General features: G+C 35.5%; 1 protein-coding gene across 2 annotated transcripts in view; it reads right to left on the bottom strand.

Moving 5' to 3' along the window:
• The window catches only part of camk1b (calcium/calmodulin-dependent protein kinase Ib), a 75745-nt gene that overhangs the window by 43328 nt on the left and 11642 nt on the right, over positions 1-20775 (bottom strand). For both annotated transcript variants that reach the window (XM_073825439.1, XM_073825438.1), the window contains exon 2: positions 19979-20089. In XM_073825439.1, the coding sequence (XP_073681540.1) occupies positions 19979-20064 (86 nt within the window). In that variant the 5' untranslated portion in view covers positions 20065-20089. The remainder of the gene's footprint in view (positions 1-19978; positions 20090-20775) is intronic.

The raw sequence follows: 20775 nt of genomic DNA, 5'->3' as shown, positions 1-20775 counted from the left end.
TCTATTTTAAAGTATGTTAAAATAAAAAACATTATTTTATATTGTAAAAACATTTTGCAATATTACAGTTTTTTTCTGTATTTTTAATCAAATAAATGCAGCCTTGATGAGCAGAAGAGACTATTACAAGTCCTACTGACCCCAAACTTTTGAACGGTAGTGTATTTTTACTTAATCTGTAAACCTTTTATCTTTTGATGTTTTGATGTTTTAGTAAAAAATTATTTTGTCGCATCACTGCATATAATAATTTCATGTGTATCACACAACAATGCATTTAAGCATACCGTTCTTAAAAAAAAGAGCCCCTAAAGATAAAAGAGGTGAGTGGGACGGGAATGGCAACAATGAAGAACACACTTTGGTCTCTTTAGTTTAACTTGCGGTGAAAAAAAACTGAAACATTTTTCCTGTGACAGTCTGACTTGATCATCAGCTCCTCACCTTCATGAATGCATCTGCTTGTGCACGATGGACACACCTGACAGAGGAAACGGAGGAGGGGCTGATGATGCAATGATTGATGAAGCAGATTAGTGGAGAAACCAGCGACAGCTTAACCTTTCATTCCAGCCGTAATCGCTGCAGAAGACACTCCTCCGCTCCACTCGTGTGTGTGAACGCAGGGAAAACTGTGGCCATGCCACTGAGAGTGTGTTTGCGTGTTTGTGGGTGTATATGCGTGCAAATGCGTGTGTGCATAAGGATTGCTGATTGAATAATAAATGCACAGGGACACCTCATGGTGTTTACCAACCTGGTAGAGACACCTGCTCTCCTACACACACACACACACACACACACGCGCACACACACGCACGCACGCACGCACGCGCACGCGCACACACACACACACACACACACACACACACACACACACACACGCACACACGCACACACACACACACTTTCAGTTACTGCTCACACCTACACTAGCACATAACAAATAATTAAAACCAGGCAGTACCTGTTTAAAAAAAAACAAAAAAACATATCTGCTTATGGAACTACTTTATCTACTTGTGGAATCTACTTTAAAGAAATATAACAGTTTAAAAAAATCATGAGTAGGGTGCAACTGGTGTGTTTCATGTCGTACAATAAAATATTAAAGTATCTTGGGCTTGTGTTAACCACGGACCTTATTTAAGGGATTTAACCAAAATCCCATTCAAAAACCCATTGACTTTGAGACGATGGAAGTGGAAGTGCTAAAATGGAATGAAAGAAGTAAAATCCATGGAATAAGAGAGTAAAAAAAAATATTTTAGTGCTTTTTGATGCCAGAATCGGAACGCAAATAATTTGTATAGAATACTGACATCATTTAGATGGACATATGTGACCCTGGAGCACAAAACCAGTCTTAAGTCGCTGGGATATATTTGTAGCAATAGCCAAAAATACATTGTATGGGTCAAAATTATTGATTTTTCTTTTATGCCAAAAATCATTAGGAAATTAAGTAAAGATCATGTTCCATGAAAATTTTTTGTAAAATTCCTACTATAAATATATCAAAATGTAATTTTTGATTAGTAATATGCATTGTTAAGAACTTAATTTGGACAACTTTAAAGGTGATTTTCTCAGTATTTTGATTTTTTTGCACCCTCAGATTCTAGATTTTCAAATAGATGTATCTCGGGCCAAATATTGTCCTATCCTAACAAACCATATATCAATAGAAAGCTTATTTATTGAGCTTGTGTACATCTCAGTTTTGTAAAATTTAACCTTATGACTGGTTTTGTGGTCCAGGGTCACATATATGGATGAAAACTGCTATGATTATTTACTGCTTTTAAAGCATAAATTTGATTTAAACAATATGTCTACATAATATTCACACATGCTGTCATAGGAGACGTATTGTATTAGCCCTGCAGTTACAGCATGACGTAATATTATTTTAAAACTGTTACTATTAACATTTTACATAACAGTTATTTATTTTAATTAAACAATTCTGACTTTATCTCTCACAAATGCAAGTTTATATCTCCTAGTTCGAACTTTATAATTGCATATAACCCAACTATAGTGAGTTTGCCAATTCTCAGGGGAAAAAAGCCAGACACGAGGGGAAAAGAGAGAATGACGAGTTGTTTTTCTTATCAGAGTTGTGATATTTAATCTCGGAATTTTCAGAATAAAGTCAGAATTTTGAAATATAAACTCAAATTGACCTTTTTTATTCTTTTATTCAATGGCTGCTACGTCATTTTCAGCAAAAAAAAATCGACTTATCTACTTATGGAAGACCGTTTTTGGCACCAGTTAAAATTTTTTAAAAAGGTTATTGCGACTTGATATCTCACAATTCTGACTTTTTTTTCTCAGAATTGTGAGATATAAATTCACAATTGCTAGTTATAAAGTCAGAATGGCAAGATATAAACTTGCAGTTCTGAGAAATAAAGTCGCAAATGCATGATATAAAGTCACAATTGCAAGTTATTAAGTCAGAATTGTGAGATATGAACTCGCAATTCTATGAACATAGTCTTTTTTTCTCCTCAAAACTGGCCTTTATAACTCGCAATATCGAGTTTATATCCTACAATTCTGACTTTATAACTCACAATTGTGCATTTGTATCTCAAAGTTCTGAAAAAAAAATTCAAAACTGTGAGATGTAAACTCGCAATTACTATTTATATTTTTTATTCTGTGGCAGAAATATGCTTCCATATATCTATGAGCCTATTACAGAGCAGAAATAAACAACAGTCAGTCAGTGCATGTCGCTAATAAGTTGCATGTTCTGCATGTATGTGAATTTTTTATTACATATTATTAGCATTATTATTAAGGAATATCATACAACCAAAATATTATTTTAGCTATGTTTTAATGTATACAATTCTGTTGTGCAAACTGTGTTTTTTTTTTTTTTTTTTTTTTTGGGGAATGAATTAATACGATTTTAATTTGTTAAGATTTTATTAATTCATTTCATTAGATACCAATTTTTCATGATGACTTTGTATTCACTCATAAAAAAATAAGAAAGAAATTTTTTTTATGGAAAACACAGAATTTTAAGGAAAAATAAAATGGATTTCACGAGGTCCTAAATTAAAAGGTAGCCACTCTGTGGAATTTAATTGTGAACAAACTAAATATTTAAATTCATTCTGAAGGTCTAACAAAGATGTGACCCTGGAGCACAAAACCAGTCGTATTTTTCAAAATTGAGATTTATGCATCATCTGAAAGCTGAATAAATAAGCTTTTTGTTAGGATAAGATACAACTGCAATCTGAGGGTGCAAAAAATCTAAATATGGAGAAAATCACCTTTAAAGTTGTTCAAATGAAGTTCTTAGCAATGCATATCACTAATCAAAAATTTCTTTTAAAATATCTCCATGGAACATGATCTTTGCTTAATATCCTAATGATTTTTGGCATAAAAGAAAAATTTATAATTTGTACAACGTATTTTTGGCTAAGTTTTGTTGCCCAGAGTCACATATGTGGAAAGCATTACCTTCCCTATGAATGTTAGGCTAAATGAATATTGTGATAAATATCAATATTATATATTATATAACAAAGTGATTCATTAATTGCAAATGAAAATTTGCAATGCACTCTAAAACATAATATTTCTCTCTTTACAGAGAAGAGCAAACATCCACGTCGACGGCAAATTGCCGTTAATACCAAGCATGCGCTTTTGACTTTAAATATTTGCGCTGGCACCCAAACGGCTCTGACAACACTTTGGACGACACACCGCGCTCATCTCGCCGTGGGTTAAACCAACACTCACAAGAGCCCGTGACTGCATCCGCTAATAAGCAGCAAATGGAAATTCAACATGCCCTAGTGTGCTTCACATCAATGAAAGAGAAAGCATTAAATCGCTATGGCAACTCAGCAGTGATTTGGTTCAGCTCAGCGCCTATTCTGAGGAATTACGGCTTCTTCATAATCAAATCAAGTACCTGGAGGAAACGGTGCATCAAAACTGGATATCCAAGTACTCAAACATTCTTCTGTTAAACAGGATAATGTTACACAGCAAAACAAAGCCAAGGCAGGCACCATCATTACTATTGCCTATGTCTGGCGTAAGGGATTTGAACAAACACAAACACTAAGCTCATCCTGCAGCGTCTGTACTACAGACATGAATGATACCTCAAAGCATACAGCTTGTTAAATGATTATAGGACATTTTTACGATGTTCTTCTGGCCATTTAAAAGTAGACACAGATTCTGACAACATATAAATCACAGAAATGAAGTGTACAAAATAAATATATATCAGATCAGCGTTATAGTTAAGTAAAACTAAAACTTAATTTTCATTAAACTAAAATAAAACTCAAGGGAAATCAAAAAATTAATATCAGACGAAAAACTCGAATGAAAATTCAAAATGTTGCCAACTAACTGAAATAAAAATAAGTTTAAACTTTAGTAATTAAAATGCTTAACACTCAAAATTAATACAAATTAAATGCTAAATATAAACTGAGATTAATCAAATATGAAATGGAATATAAAAATAAAATGTTTAAATATTTTTTTGAAATATTAAAATATTTCAATTTGAAATGAAATATAAAAATAAAACTATAAAAGTATATAAATGATGGTCTACTTGTGTTTTTTTTTTTTTTTTTTGGAAGGCTCTTAAAAGCATGAAATTGACTTATCCTTGTCTGAATTACAGTGGTATGCAAACGTTTAGAAAACCCTTGCTGAATCTGTGAAAATGTGAATAATTGTAGCAAAATAAGAGAGATCATACAAAATGCATATTATTTTTTATTTAGTACTGACTTGAGTAAGATATGTTACATAAAATATGTTTGCATACAGTCCACAAGACAAAAACAATAGCTGAAATTATTAAAATAACCCCCTTCAAAAGATTGAAAACCCTTGGTTCCTAATACTGTCTGTGGATATCTGGATGATCCACAACTGTTTTTTTTGTTTTGTAATGGTTGTTCATGAGTCCCTTGTTTGTTCTAAACAGTTAAACTGTGCACTGTTCTTCAGAAAAATCCTCCAGGTCCTGCAGATTCTTCAGTTTTCCAGCATCTTTTGCATTCTTGAGCCCTTTCCAACTGTATGATTTAGAGATCCATCTTTTCACACTGAGGACAACTGAGGGACTCATATGCAACTATTACAGAAGGTTCAAACACTCTCTGATGCTCCAGAAGAAAAAAAGCCAGGGGGTGAAAACTTTTGAACAAAATGAAGATTCTCATTTTGTTGAAATATCTTTCTTTTTTTTATTTAGTACTGCCCTTCGGAAGCAACAGAAGACAAATTAGGTACAATTTACCTTAATTTTCAAATTCAAAACCTTCTGGAGCGTCAGTGAATGTTTGAACCGTTTTTAATAGTTGTGTTTGAGCTCAATTGTCCTCAGTGTGAAAAGATGGATCTTAAAATCATACAGTCACTAGGACCTAAAGGATTTTTCTGAAGAACAGTGCTCAGTTTAACTGTTCAGAACAAACAAGGGACTCATCCACAAGGGTTCACAAATCTTTGAAGGGGGTTATTTTAATATTTTTTTTTAGCTAATTTTTGTCTTGTGGACTATATGTAAACATCTTGTATTTAAAATATCTTACTCAGGACAGTGCTAAATAAAAAATAACAAACATTTTGTAAGATCTCTCTTATTTTGTTACAATTGTTCACATTTTCACAGATTCTGCAAGGGGTTCCCAAACCTTTGCATGCCACTGTATATATACACTTACAGTTAAAAATTAAATAAATAAATAAAATTAAAGCTAAACTAAAATTAAAAATTAAAAACAAAAGAAATATAATGATATAAATACAATAAATTATTAATAAATACTCAAATACTGAATAATAGTGACAGTAACTGCCTGGCAACAGCAAAGTCATGGGTTTAATTCACAAAAAAAAGCATTCATTAAATTAATTAAAAAAGCAGAAAATAATGAAGACCATCAACATTAAAGAAGTACATTTAAATATCCTATTCATTTAACTCTTTCACAAGGGTGGACAGCAGCTGAATGGACCTCTATGCAGGTTTGTAAGACATCTGACACTTCACTGTGCAGACCTGCTGATAAACAGGCCAACCTCCTGCTGTGCCCCGGAGTGACTTTTTAGGGCTGAGAGAACGAGTGCGAGTCATGTTGTTGGAAACAGGGCCGTACGTCTTCCTGAGAAACCCCAAATGCGCACTTGCTTGTCTAGAGGCACATAAAGCTAAGCAGGTCTGACACAACTATGCTGACCTGACAGAAATTCGTCAAAACGCTGGCCGTCCTGTCTCTCGCTGTCCATCAATCGCTGAAATGAAGGTACGAGAGCATGGGGTCAGCAGCGACGGCAGAGGCGATCCATACGCCGCATTGATTTTAGATTATTCCAGTGCTTCCAAACCACCCACACCGCCAGCCCCGCAAAGCATGCTGGGAAGTGGCATAGTTCTCGCAGCGCCACTAAATAAGGTTGGGCATGTGATCTGTTGTGGAACAGAATGACATGCCAGACAAAAACACACTAACAAAGTGAAATACATTAGGCTAACATAAAAACACAGCATGATGAATGTTGGATTTTCCAAGTCGCAAGACTTTGCAAGCTCTGCCTATTTTGACAACAAAGCGGGTGAAAAACAAATCCAATAACGAATCCAACTCAAAGGTGTTTGTTAAAATGTTACATTGTTACAAAAGATGTATGCTGTTCTTTTGAACTTTCTATTGAGCAGTATGCATTTAATACAGTAAATACAGGAGGAATATTTGACCCTGGACCACAAAAACCAGTCATAATTGAGATTCTTACGTCATCTGAAAGCTTATGTTTGTTCAAATAGGACAATGTTTGTCGGAGATACAACTATTTGAAAACCTGGAATCTGAGGGTGCAAAAAAATCTAAATATTGAGAAAATCACCTTAAAAGTTGTCCTTAGCAATGCATACTAATCAAAAAACAAGTTTTTATATATTTATGGTAGAAAATTTACTAAATATCTTCATGTAACATGATCTTTACTTAATATGCTAATGATTTTTGGCATAAAAGAAGAATCGATCATTTTGACCCATACAATGTATTTTTGGCTATTGCTACAAATATACCCGTGCTACTTAAGACCGCCAGCTGGTGGCGCTATGTCTATAACTGATTATTGGCATGTAGATGTCCTCAGGCCAGCACTTTTATCAAACATATGAAGTTTGGTGCAGATTGAACATGGTATGCTTGAGTTAGTGTAAGACACTAACAGGTGGTGCTATGATAATAACTGAATATTGGCTTACAGATTGGCTTTTAGACTGAACAAATATAATGTCTATGTGATTGCATCTCAAGGAGTAATTCATTACAGAGTAAAACATGTTACTTCCTGTCTTCAGGTCAGGAGTCTTATCAAACGTGTAGTTTAGGGCAATTATAGCAACTTCCTGTTTCGTGGCGAAACATCGGAATTTGTCAGGCCGCCACGGACACACCCTTCAATGAAAAATCTAGATCTTCACAATTTAGCGTCACAAAGGGCTTTAGATTAGACTCACCAAATTTGGTGTTGATCTGAATAAATCTCTAGGAGGAGTTTGGTAAAGTACGACGCCTGAAAATGGAAAAGTGACAAAATTTGTGGAGAAAGTGAAACATAACCAACTTCCTGTTGGGTTTCGGGTTTTCCTCCAAGAGACTTTTTTGTAGGCATTGGTGTGTTACACTTTTGTGCCAATTTTCGTACGTGTATGAGAAACGTAGTGGAAGGGGCACTTCATTGAACGTGAATAAGTGACGCTATCGAGCCATTTTGCCACACCACCTTCTAAAACCCAAATCAGACGTAAATTGTCGGCACTTCTGTTTTCAAGCCCTCAAAAACGTGATTCATTTTGGAGAAGAAGAAGAAGTAACAGAGCAATTCCAATAGGATCATTAAATTTTTTACATTTATCCAAATAGAACAAAAATATTTCACAGCATAACAGTTCTAACTGTATTTTTCACCAAATAAATGCAGACTTTTTTCTAAAACATTTAATCAAATCAAATTTTACAGACCCAAATTTTGAAACAGTAGCGTACCCAATATACTAGACCCGTTTTATTGTCAAAAGCCATTACAGAATATCCTAGAGACGAGGGAGTGGGCTCCAAAAAAGTAGAACCACACAGTAACCACCAACAATATCATAGAAACTTTATAGCAAGGTCCTAGTAACCTGAAACACCCCAGCAAAATGATGGCATGTTGCTCACAGCAAAACACCACCAAGAATGTCTTCAGAAAAATAAAAGTCTAACTGCAAGAATGTAGTCATCATATGCTCCCACTACCAATTTTATTTTAGAGCATTATAAAAATATCCATCCTGCACAGCATACTTACCCGGAAAATGCTGCTTACATAAATATTTTGATTAGTCGTGCAAAAACTGCCAACCCATCTCTACCCTATTAACCAAAAATAGCTCTGGCTACAGGCCAGCGGCACTCTCTTAGTTAAGGGAAAACTGCTTCACTCACAGTTTTTTCCCATTTCCACTTTCTATTTTGGAACATCGATGGTAAATCTTTATTTTTAGGTTTTTCAGATTATTGGAAGGCTAAGAGTGACACAAAAACATGCTGTAAACACCAGGCTATACAATCAATACAAGCTCTTTAGTTACATTTGTCCCGTAAGTGTGTGTCACACTATGGATGCATGTTCGCCACATGATCTCAGTAGGAAAAGACCTTCAGACCAGAAACGAAGGAGAAAAAAAGACCAAAACAGAGTCAAATTTAATTGACCCCATTTTCTTTTTAATACATTCTCCTGTTCTTATTGAAACTAGGGACAAATCATGCATATTACACAAATGAACAAACGTGCCCCAGCCCTGAAACTACTTTCGGATCGCCTAGACCTTTCACGTTTTTTTTTTTTTTTCATTTTTCATGATTACATTATTTTCTGATGGATAAAATCAGTTATTTTCCCCACATTTTTATCATGTTTGACTTGGAAATATGTCAGTTTACAGAAACAGAAAGTGTTGTAAATACATTTTCATGTTGAAAGTAGGCCTATACATATTTTATCAAACATGTGAAGATTGGGCCAGATTGAACATTGTATGTCTGAGTTATAGCAACTTCCTGTTTCATGGCGAAACATCGAAATTTGTCAGGCCGCCACAGACACTCCCTTCAATGAAAACTCTAGATCTTCGCAATTTAACATCACAAAGGGCTTTAGATTAGACTCACCAAAATTGGTGTTGATCTGAATAAATCTCTAGGAGGAGTTTGGTAAAGTACAACGCCTGAAAATGGAAAAGTGACACAAAATTTGTGGAGAAAGTGAAACGTAACCAACTTCCTGTTGGGTTTCGGGTTTTCCTTCAAGAGACTTTTTTGTAGGTATTGGTGTGTTACACGTTTGTGCCAATTTTCGTACATGTATGAGAAACGTAGTGGGAGGGGCACTTCATTGAACGTGAATAAGTGACGCTATCGAGCCATTTTGCCACACCACCTTCTAAAACCCAAATCAGACGTAAATTGTCGGCACTTCTGTTTTCAAGCGTGTTTAAGCCCTCAAAAATAATTACATTATTTTCTGATGGATAAAATCAGTTATTTTCCCCACATTTTTATCATGTTTGACTTGGAAATATGTCCGTTTACAGAAACAGAAAGTTTTGTAAATACATTTTCATGTTGAAAGTAGGCCTATACATATTTTATCAAACATGTGAAGATTGGGCCAGATTGAACATTGTATGTCTGAGTTATAGCAACTTCCTGTTTCGTGGCGAAACATCGAAATTTGTCAGGCCGCCACAGACACTCCCTTCAATGAAAACTCTAGATCTTCGCAATTTAACGTCACAAAGGGCTTTAGATTAGACTCACCAAATTTGGTGTTGATCTGAATAAATCTCTAGGAGGAGTTTGGTAAAGTACAACGCCTGAAAATGGAAAAGTGACACAAAATTTGTGGAGAAAGTGAAACGTAACCAACTTCCTGTTGGGTTTCGGGTTTTCCTTCAAGAGACTTTTTTGTAGGTATTGGTGTGTTACACGTTTGTGCCAATTTGCGTACATGTATGAGAAACGTAGTGGGAGGGGCACTTCATTGAACGTGAATAAGTGACGCTATCGAGCCATTTTGCCACACCACCTTCTAAAACCCAAATCAGACGTAAATTGTCGGCACTTCTGTTTTCAAGCGTGTTTAAGCCCTCAAAAATAATTACATTATTTTCTGATGGATAAAATCAGTTATTTTCCCCACATTTTTATCATGTTTGACTTGGAAATAAGTCCGTTTACAGAAACAGAAAGTGCTGTAAATACATTTTCATGTTGAAAGTAGGCCTATACATATTTTATCAAACATGTGAAGATTGGGCCAGATTGAACATTGTATGTCTGAGTTATAGCAACTTCCTGTTTCGTGGCGAAACATCGAAATTTGTCAGGCCGCCACAGACACTCCCTTCAATGAAAACTCTAGATCTTCGCAATTTAACGTCACAAAGGGCTTTAGATTAGACTCACCAAAATTGGTGTTGATCTGAATAAATCTCTAGGAGGAGTTTGGTAAAGTACAACGCCTGAAAATGGAAAAGTGACACAAAATTTGTGGAGAAAGTGAAACGTAACCAACTTCCTGTTGGGTTTCGGGTTTTCCTCCAAGAGACTTTTTTGTAGGTATTGGTGTGTTACACGTTTGTGCCAATTTGCGTACATGTATGAGAAACGTAGTGGGAGGGGCACTTCATTGAACGTGAATAAGTGACGCTATCGAGCCATTTTGCCACACCACCTTTTAAAACCCAAATCAGACGTAAATTGACGGCACTTCTGTTTTCAAGCGTGTTTAAGCCCTCAGAAATAATTACATTATTTTCTGATGGATAAAATCAGTTATTTTCCCCACATTTTTATCATGTTTGACTTGGAAATATGTCCGTTTACAGAAACAGAAAGTGCTGTAAATACATTTTCATGTTGAAAGTAGGCCTATACATATTTTATCAAACATGTGAAGATTGGGCCAGATTGAACATTGTATGTCTGAGTTATAGCAACTTCCTGTTTCGTGGCGAAACATCGAAATTTGTCAGGCCGCCACAGACACTCCCTTCAATGAAAACTCTAGATCTTCGCAATTTAACGTCACAAAGGGCTTTAGATTAGACTCACCAAAATTGGTGTTGATCTGAATAAATCTCTAGGAGGAGTTTGGTAAAGTACAACGCCTGAAAATGGAAAAGTGACACAAAATTTGTGGAGAAAGTGAAACGTAACCAACTTCCTGTTGGGTTTCGGGTTTTCCTCCAAGAGACTTTTTTGTAGGTATTGGTGTGTTACACGTTTGTGCCAATTTTCGTACATGTATGAGAAACGTAGTGGGAGGGGCACTTCATTGAACGTGAATAAGTGACGCTATCGAGCCATTTTGCCACACCACCTTCTAAAACCCAAATCAGACGTAAATTGTCGGCACTTCTGTTTTCAAGCGTGTTTAAGCCCTCAAAAATAATTACATTATTTTCTGATGGATAAAATCAGTTATTTTCCCCACATTTTTATCATGTTTGACTTGGAAATAAGTCCGTTTACAGAAACAGAAAGTGCTGTAAATACATTTTCATGTTGAAAGTAGGCCTATACATATTTTATCAAACATGTGAAGATTGGGCCAGATTGAACATTGTATGTCTGAGTTATAGCAACTTCCTGTTTCGTGGCGAAACATCGAAATTTGTCAGGCCGCCACAGACACTCCCTTCAATGAAAACTCTAGATCTTCGCAATTTAACGTCACAAAGGGCTTTAGATTAGACTCACCAAAATTGGTGTTGATCTGAATAAATCTCTAGGAGGAGTTTGGTAAAGTACAACGCCTGAAAATGGAAAAGTGACACAAAATTTGTGGAGAAAGTGAAACGTAACCAACTTCCTGTTGGGTTTCGGGTTTTCCTCCAAGAGACTTTTTTGTAGGTATTGGTGTGTTACACGTTTGTGCCAATTTGCGTACATGTATGAGAAACGTAGTGGGAGGGGCACTTCATTGAACGTGAATAAGTGACGCTATCGAGCCATTTTGCCACACCACCTTTTAAAACCCAAATCAGACGTAAATTGACGGCACTTCTGTTTTCAAGCGTGTTTAAGCCCTCAGAAATAATTACATTATTTTCTGATGGATAAAATCAGTTATTTTCCCCACATTTTTATCATGTTTGACTTGGAAATATGTCCGTTTACAGAAACAGAAAGTGCTGTAAATACATTTTCATGTTGAAAGTAGGCCTATACATATTTTATCAAACATGTGAAGATTGGGCCAGATTGAACATTGTATGTCTGAGTTATAGCAACTTCCTGTTTCGTGGCGAAACATCGAAATTTGTCAGGCCGCCACAGACACTCCCTTCAATGAAAACTCTAGATCTTCGCAATTTAACGTCACAAAGGGCTTTAGATTAGACTCACCAAAATTGGTGTTGATCTGAATAAATCTCTAGGAGGAGTTTGGTAAAGTACAACGCCTGAAAATGGAAAAGTGACACAAAATTTGTGGAGAAAGTGAAACGTAACCAACTTCCTGTTGGGTTTCGGGTTTTCCTCCAAGAGACTTTTTTGTAGGTATTGGTGTGTTACACGTTTGTGCCAATTTTCGTACATGTATGAGAAACGTAGTGGAAGGGGCACTTCATTGAACATGAATAAGTGACGCTATCGAGCCATTTTGCCACACCACCTTTTAAAACCCAAATCAGACGTAAATTGACGGCACTTCTGTTTTCAAGCGTGTTTAAGCCCTCAAAAATAATTACATTATTTTCTGATTGATAAAATCAGTTATTTTCCCCACATTTTTATCATGTTTGACTTGGAAATATGTCCGTTTACAGAAACAGAAAGTGTTGTAAACACATTTTTATGTTGAAAGTAGGCCTATACATGATATTATTCTACATATTACATAAAAAGCGCTTTAAAACAATGTTTGAAATGATGCTTGAGTATAGTAAATAATAAGAATCTGTGCTATTTTGGTATATTCATTATCTTAGTGCAATATAGATGCTTGCAAACTAAAGTCACGTTGACCTGAGGATGTAGCAACCATAGCAACAGCACACCGCTGTCTTTCGATAGGTTCAGTATCAGACATAAGTGCTCTCATTATTTCTCACTTTATTGGATGAAGAGTGCTTTAAAACAATGACTCTTCTGCAAACAAAAATAATACAAATCTGTATATTAGTATCTTCGTTATATTACTATTAGGGTGTAATATAAACACTGGCAAATTAGGAAGTAACTGATCTGTGTCAGACAACACCACAATTACTGTCTTTATTTCTCACTTTATTACAGTTGACTGTTGTAAATGGCCTTTAAAATTGGTAGGTTGTAAGTCAACCTCAGTTTGCACACTATGCAAATCATCAAGAGCAAAAAAAGCAAGAATGCGTGTTGTAACAGTTGGAGAAACTGTCTCCAGAAACGTCGCAAAACACACGCGCATGCAAGAATTTAAGCCTAATGTACATTTGCTAAGCGTCGCAACTATGTGTACTTACCGAAGATTACACAACGCTCTTAATGATGTCCTCAAAAAACAGTCTGTTTGATCTGAGAGTGTCCACAGGAGTCACTTAGTCAAACATTTACTCAAGGAAGTCATTATGGTGTTGATAAACTGAGTTTGTGGAATAACTAGATGAGAGCGGGGGCTCGAGGGATTGGGCGGGGGTGAAGAAGCGTGACAGTTTTCAGTGCTGAGTGCATCAACAACTGTTAAAACAGAATGGAACAAACAGCGTCCGCCCAAAAGCTAAACACACAGTCTGTTGCTCTTGGATACAAGCAGAGCAAACAGCAAACAGCAAACAGCGCTTTCATGAGAATCCAAATACACCAGGAATACAGTAATATATCTGTAACATCCTGAAATATGAATGATATCTGTATGATAACGCATGTGAAATCATATGCTTTATAGCCAAACGAACGCCCAAGGCGTAGAGGCCATACAAAATTTTGGTTGATTAGAAATATACAAATCCAACAGACGTGGAGAAGAAACCACAAAGATATCAGAACTACATCTTTTCCAGAGAATTGTTCCAGCTTAATGAGCGATAAAATCAGACCCACCCAATCCATTTAAAGCAAGTGACGACATAATTATAGCGCACGCTTGGAGTAAATAAAACTTTATTGTCCATTGGTGTGGACGTTAAAATAATTAAAGTTATTCTTGTCGTTATCATTCTTGATGTAAATTGGTCTTAGGTCAATGGAAATGTCTGTTTGTTTAATGGTCTGCTAAACGAATTAACGTAAATTAAAAAAGAAAAGTGAAATGCATGAAAACTGAAATTACTGGAAACATTTACTGTGCACCACTGTGCTACGGCAGAACCTGGAAAATATCTCAACGAAAACTATGAATGAAAAACAGAGCAGTTTACGGATCACGATCACGCATCTAAAAAATTCAGGCTGACTCAACCGCCTACTGGAAAATGAAGATGATGCTAGCTGTGTTTTAGAGCATTTTTGCATGTTTCTAGAATTTACTGATACTGAGCCTCGATGTTCAATCGAGTGGAAATGATTTTGCAGGTTTCGTCCAGTCGTGATGTTCTGCTGAATTTCTTCAGGCTTCCTCTGTGTGACTTTGGGACTGGACGCTCCTCATCAAATCCAGGGCTAAATAAACTCTTCAAACAGCCAGTCTCATAAAATCTAGCTCATAAGCTGGAGAAGATGTCAATATAATGTCAAACTGTAAATGTGCTTCACTGAAATTGCTATTTGTTGAGTAAGTGAGAGACTCGGGAAATGTAAATCAATGCATCTTTGAAAAACCAAAGCCATTTGCATTGGCGAAGCAACTAAGAACCGTCTAGAACGAGCTTGTAGACCATTTTGGACCAAGTGGTGGTTAATGGAGAAATGCACTTCCAGAACAAAGATTTACAGATAATGTACTGACCCCCTTGTCATCCAAGATGTTCATGCCTTTCATTCTTCAGCTGTTAAGAAATTAACAACTTCCAAAATCTAGTTTAAATGCGGCTTCAAATGATCCCAAATGCAGTTGTAAACCATCCCAGCTGAGAAAGAAGGGTATTATCTAGCAAACAATTGTTTTTTATTGCAATTTATATACTTTTTAACCTCAAATGCTTCTCTTGTCTTGCTCTGCCTGAACTGTTTTTTTCCCAATTCAAGACAGTTATGGGTATGTCAAAAACTCCCGTCTTATTTTCTTCCTCAACTTCAAAATTAATTTCAAAATCATCACCAAAATGAACCAAAAAGGTACCAAAAAGAAGTACACTTCACGTTTATTTTATTAAGTATAGTTAAGTAAAGTTCAAGTATATTTAAGAATGCGTTATGTAGTAAGTATAAAAATATCAGTGAACTAGTAGTATACTTTTAAGTGTACTATTTTTAATACTCCTTGGGACTACATTGGCCCAATTTCTAGTATATAAAAGTAGAGTTTTAAGTATAATTTAAGTATAATAGTAGTAGTAGTTTTCAGTACTGCAAGTATACAAAAATTTAACTTATAGGTATACTGTACTAGTACACTCATTTTTTATTTTTACACGTTGAAGTATAGTCTCAGTAGTTTAGTAGTTTTATACTGAAAGTATACTCGTAAGTTTTCTTTAACTGTACTTTACATCATACTTTAAGTGTACTACCGTATCCCTATTTATTTGTATATATTTTGTCATATGAATATCTGAACAAAACATCAAAAGAAAAAAACAGGGTATCTGCTTGCAAACAAAACTTCAAGCTTCATGCAAGCTTCTTTTTTATAAACACTTGAATGTGGGTAAGTTTCATAAATAATAAATACATAAATAAACAATATTTTGACAAAAGACTATTCATGATAATCAAAACGTAGATGGGGTCGATCAGCACCCCAAAGCTTGACAGTCATCTGTTGTTTCAGTTTCTTCTTCACTTGTGTTTTGGAAATTCTGTACAGAAGATGTGTAATAGAGCCCCTAGTGTATAACAATGAGCACAAGTATAGCTCAAATATACTTAGACTTTTTCTAAGTATAAGTCAAGTATACTTCAATGTCATTTTAAGTACATTTCTGAGAAGTATATAAAGCACATTTCAGAGAAGTACATAAAAAGTAGACTGAAAGTATACGTTTCTATTTTAAAGTTTAAAATAAGTATACTAATAGTACACTTGAATAAACTTCCTTTTTGTAAGGGAAGCTCAAACATTCTTAACAAAAAAGGTAAAACAGCAATGTAGGGTGATTTTGAAGTTGAGGGAGAAAATGAGATGGGAGTTTTTTGAGTACATTTTTTAAAAAAAACAATCGTTTCGCTAGACTATTATTCTTTGGCTGGGATCGTTTAGAGTCCTTTGAAGCCGCAATTTAACTGCACTTTGGAAGTTCAAACTCAGGGCACCATAGAAGTCCACTACATGGAGAAAAATTCTGAAGTGTTTTCCTCAATAAACATAATTTCTTAACGACTGAAGAAAGAAAGACATGAACATCTTGGATGACAAGGGGGTGAGTACATTATCTGTAAATCTTTGTCCTGAAAGTGAACTACTCCTTTAACCACCACTTGGTCCAAAATGGTCTACAATCTTGTTCTAGACGGTTCTTAGTTGTTGTTGTTTTACAGCAGGCTTTTATGACTCCTCGCCAAAGGAAATGGCTTTGGTTTTTCAAAGATGCATTGATTTACATTTCCCGAGTCTCTCACTTACTCAACAAACAGCCATTTTAGTGAAGCTCATTAACAGTTTGACATTATATTGACATCTTCTCCAGCTTATGAGCTAGATTTTATGAGACTGGCTGTTTAAAGAGTTTATTTAGCCCTGGATTTGATGAGGAGCGTCCAGTCCCAAAGTCACACAGGGGAAGCCTGAAGAAATTCAGCAGACCATCACGACTGGACAAAATACCCCCAAAATCTTTTCCACTCGATTGAACATCGAGGCTCTTGATGCTTACACATTTACCCGCCAGATTATTAATAGAAAATAAAAACTTTGTTTCCATAGCAACAGTTATAGTCCATATGGAAAGTGTCTCCTCCTGTTGCCAAGACAACCAACCCACGATGAACTCGCAGTTGAACGATGTAGAGAGCTGTTGATCTATCCCCAAACAAGCCTGGACAACATACAAAACTGACCTTAAGAACAGAGTTTGGCTAATATATTGAAATCTTGAGGCTGGAGAAAGAAAATCTCGCCCAGATTTGTTTTCTGGGATTTTGGGAATGTTTAAAACATAACACGTATTCTTTCTGTATTCTCATTAAACCTACAGTATTTACAGCAGACCAACTCTAGTTAAATAAATGAAAGCATAATTTCCCCTTCTCTCCGTTACAGACATGATGTCACAGAAGATTCCATTAACATTGCTGTGTGCACAGACTCCAGAACTGGGATACGGCTCTGAATATTCCCACTCCCGCGACTGTATGAGAAGAGGCCAAGGGTCAAACTGCACGCCCCAAAACTAAACAAGCCCTAAAACTCAGTCCCTACAATGCTTTCAGTCTTCAAACTGGCTCTGTGTAAAGCATGTGGAAGTGTTTAATAAATGAATAGGGGTCTGGAATTGAACATTGGTTCCTGTTCAGAACCGGTTCCAGTAAAAAAAAAATATCTTAATCGTTCTTAAACTTCTGTATTTTATTGCAAATGCGGATGTAGCGTTGTACTACCATACTTCAACAGTAGTTTGGGAAAAGTGTTGCATCGCTACTGAATCATCAGTGCCACGACAAAACAAATTACGCACAGTTTAAATGAACAAAATGAGACGACAAAACGAATAACACAAACACTGCATGACAATAAACACAGTACAATGTAGGACTCTTGTGATCAGTGGTGTGAGTATTTAACGTTGTGCGCTTCAAAAGATTATAACTAACTAACAAGTAGTTAAAGATATGTGGGTCAAAGACAAGAAAGGTACAAAAGTGATTTTATGTTCACAGAAACACATTAAATGTAGTAAAGTGTCTACTTTTAAGATTTCAAATCAGTTTTTGAAGAATAAAATGTCAAAATTTGGTTGAAATAATGTTACATTGTCATTCATAATAATAAGCATCAAACAACATGCTTGTTCTGACTTGTACATATTAAAATATATAAAAGAATAAGTGAACATATAAAATTTTATTGTGTTTTAAATTAGTAAAAATTCTTACTGACAAATGGGCAACACCTAAGATAGTGACAAATTTTAAAAATGTAGAATTACAGCGTATTAGTATTTAGGGTGAAAGTAATTTGTCTTTTAATATGTCATGAATGGATTTTTGTTGTATGTCTGACAAGACTGTTACACTGAATAATATTTTAATGGGTTTTTCTGTAAATTTGTAAAATTAAATAAGCATCAGCTGTATACAAAGTGGCCAACATTTGGCTTTCAACCACTGAAAATGGGTAACGTTCAACAATTTGGACATTACGCCTCATTGAGATCCTCATATCTCAGGGACTGAATGACGTAGGGCCTTAAAAATAAAGATTCAAAAATAAAAGTTTATTACCAACTATAATCTAAAATCATATTGCAATATCTTTAATACTTCTTGAGTTATAGGCACGCAAACTTTGGAAAGAGGGTATTTATGGCACTCAGACTGGCTTGTTCAATGCAGTTTTCTTGACAGAAAGAAACGAGATACATCTCCAGTTTTAACATCATTTGTTCTTCAGACATTCCTCATTAAAATAAAAGAAGTATCACAGTTTTTAAAACTGACCCACATTTGGTTTTTGACCAACAAAAACCAAATGTGGAGTAACGATTTACTCCTGGGGCCATATTGAAGTTCCAATATCTCTGGAATCGAATCTCATGGGGCATTGAAAAAAAAGATGCCAAAAGGAAAGTTTGTCAAGACCCAATATCTAAAAGGGCATTAAAACATTTTTAATATTTCTTGACTTACAGGCATGCAAGCTTTGGAAAAAAAGGAGCCGTTTCTCCATTTTTGGCAGATAATGCAACAAAGATTGTTAAAGTCAACAGATTTTACTAATAGACAAACCAATCTCTGTGTAAAAATAACATTATGATGCTGCCATCTTTCTGAAGTCATTTGGGTGAAAATTGCCATTTTGACCTCCCTCTACAAAATAGTGGTTTACTCAATAAATATTCATCAATGACATTTAACATTTTGGCTTTCATCACTATACATGTTCATCTTTCTTCAGAATAAATGTTATCAAAATAAAAAATTGAGCATGGGACCTCTGGTTGAGTTGACACAGAATGAGCCTATTGCTTTTGTTTCGTAGTTAGGACCAAATATGTGAAGTAATGGGTTCATTAATATTGAATCATTAATAAAATAGCTTAAAAAACAAAAGTGGGATCAGAACCACGAAAATGTATAACTAACAAAGCATCTCTGTATTAACATGCACTTTATGCCCAATGGCCTGGACACTGTCATATCAGAATGACAGCCACATATGGTTTTGCTGCTGAAAATATCTGTGTTTGTTTTAAGGGAGACATGTTATACGTATTTCAAACATTTCTCTTTGAAAAAATGTTAGTCAAGGTTTCTTGTACCAAACCTTTAAGACCTCTATTTATAACTGAGCTCTGCTCTGAATTTCTTAATGTAATCTGATTCGTCAGAATGGGCCCTAAATACTAAATGTTCCCTATTAAAAGTCCATTAAAAGCTTGATTTCTTTGGTGAATAATGCACTTGGAATGAAAGGGAGGTGCCATGTCCACATAAGTCAACACACACACACACAAAACAATCCTCAGCACAAAATTGTAACATAATTCAATACAGACAAGTATGATTAACGTCAAGGAGAAACAACTGCCATCAGCTGAAACGCAAACATCAGCGGCAACATTGCAAGTGCTGAGATGGAAGTCAAATGTTCTTATACTTACGTTCCCAAAACCTCTTTGAAGTCATAGATGTCCTTAACGTTGGCAGTTTTCTTTTTCCAAGAGTGTCCATCCTCTCCCAATGGCATTTTGCTACGGTCAATGATGGAGAAACTGAGAGAAGAAGAGGAAATCGTTCAATTACTATAGAACAAAGGCCACGCAAAACAATCCTACAGATATTTACAGCCAAATATTATGTTTTATGACATGAAACTACCTCAGATTCAGCTTTGACCTATAGGGCTATTCACTTGGACCTTGACCTCACCATGAGGAAATCTTCAGGTTTACATGACTGTGGTATAATTTACAAGTGTTACTGGAAGACACATTAAGACCTTAAGACACCATCATGTCAGAGCAAGTGCTTCCCATCTGTCTTGAGCATTTCAACGTTTCTGACAACTACACACTTCTATCATCCAGGCCTGTTTTATTTAGCTCAGACTTCAATGAGACGTGAGAAGATAAACTGAGCTCAGTCAGCCGCAGTCGCTTAAAGAATCTCGCAACACTTGCGTGTCCACATGGGTGTATCTATACAGTCAGAAAGAGCTTTTACTGGCTGTTAGTTTGTACTGTATAGACAAAGACAAATATGAAAGTTTAATACTTAGCTGGTTAAGCATGGCGGAAACTACTGATTTATTAAAGGGATAGTTCACCCAAAAATGAAAATGTGATGTTTACCTGCTTACCCTAAGGGCATCCAAGATGTAGCTGACTTTGTTTCTTCAGCAGAACACAAAATAAAATACTGTTCAGTTTTTTGCAAAAAACAATCGTTTCGTGTCTTA

Source organism: Garra rufa, chromosome 20 (genome assembly GCF_049309525.1).
Source record: "Garra rufa chromosome 20, GarRuf1.0, whole genome shotgun sequence".
In the NCBI taxonomy this organism is placed as follows: domain Eukaryota; kingdom Metazoa; phylum Chordata; class Actinopteri; order Cypriniformes; family Cyprinidae; genus Garra; species Garra rufa.
This window is presented reverse-complemented; position numbering and strand designations above follow the sequence as displayed.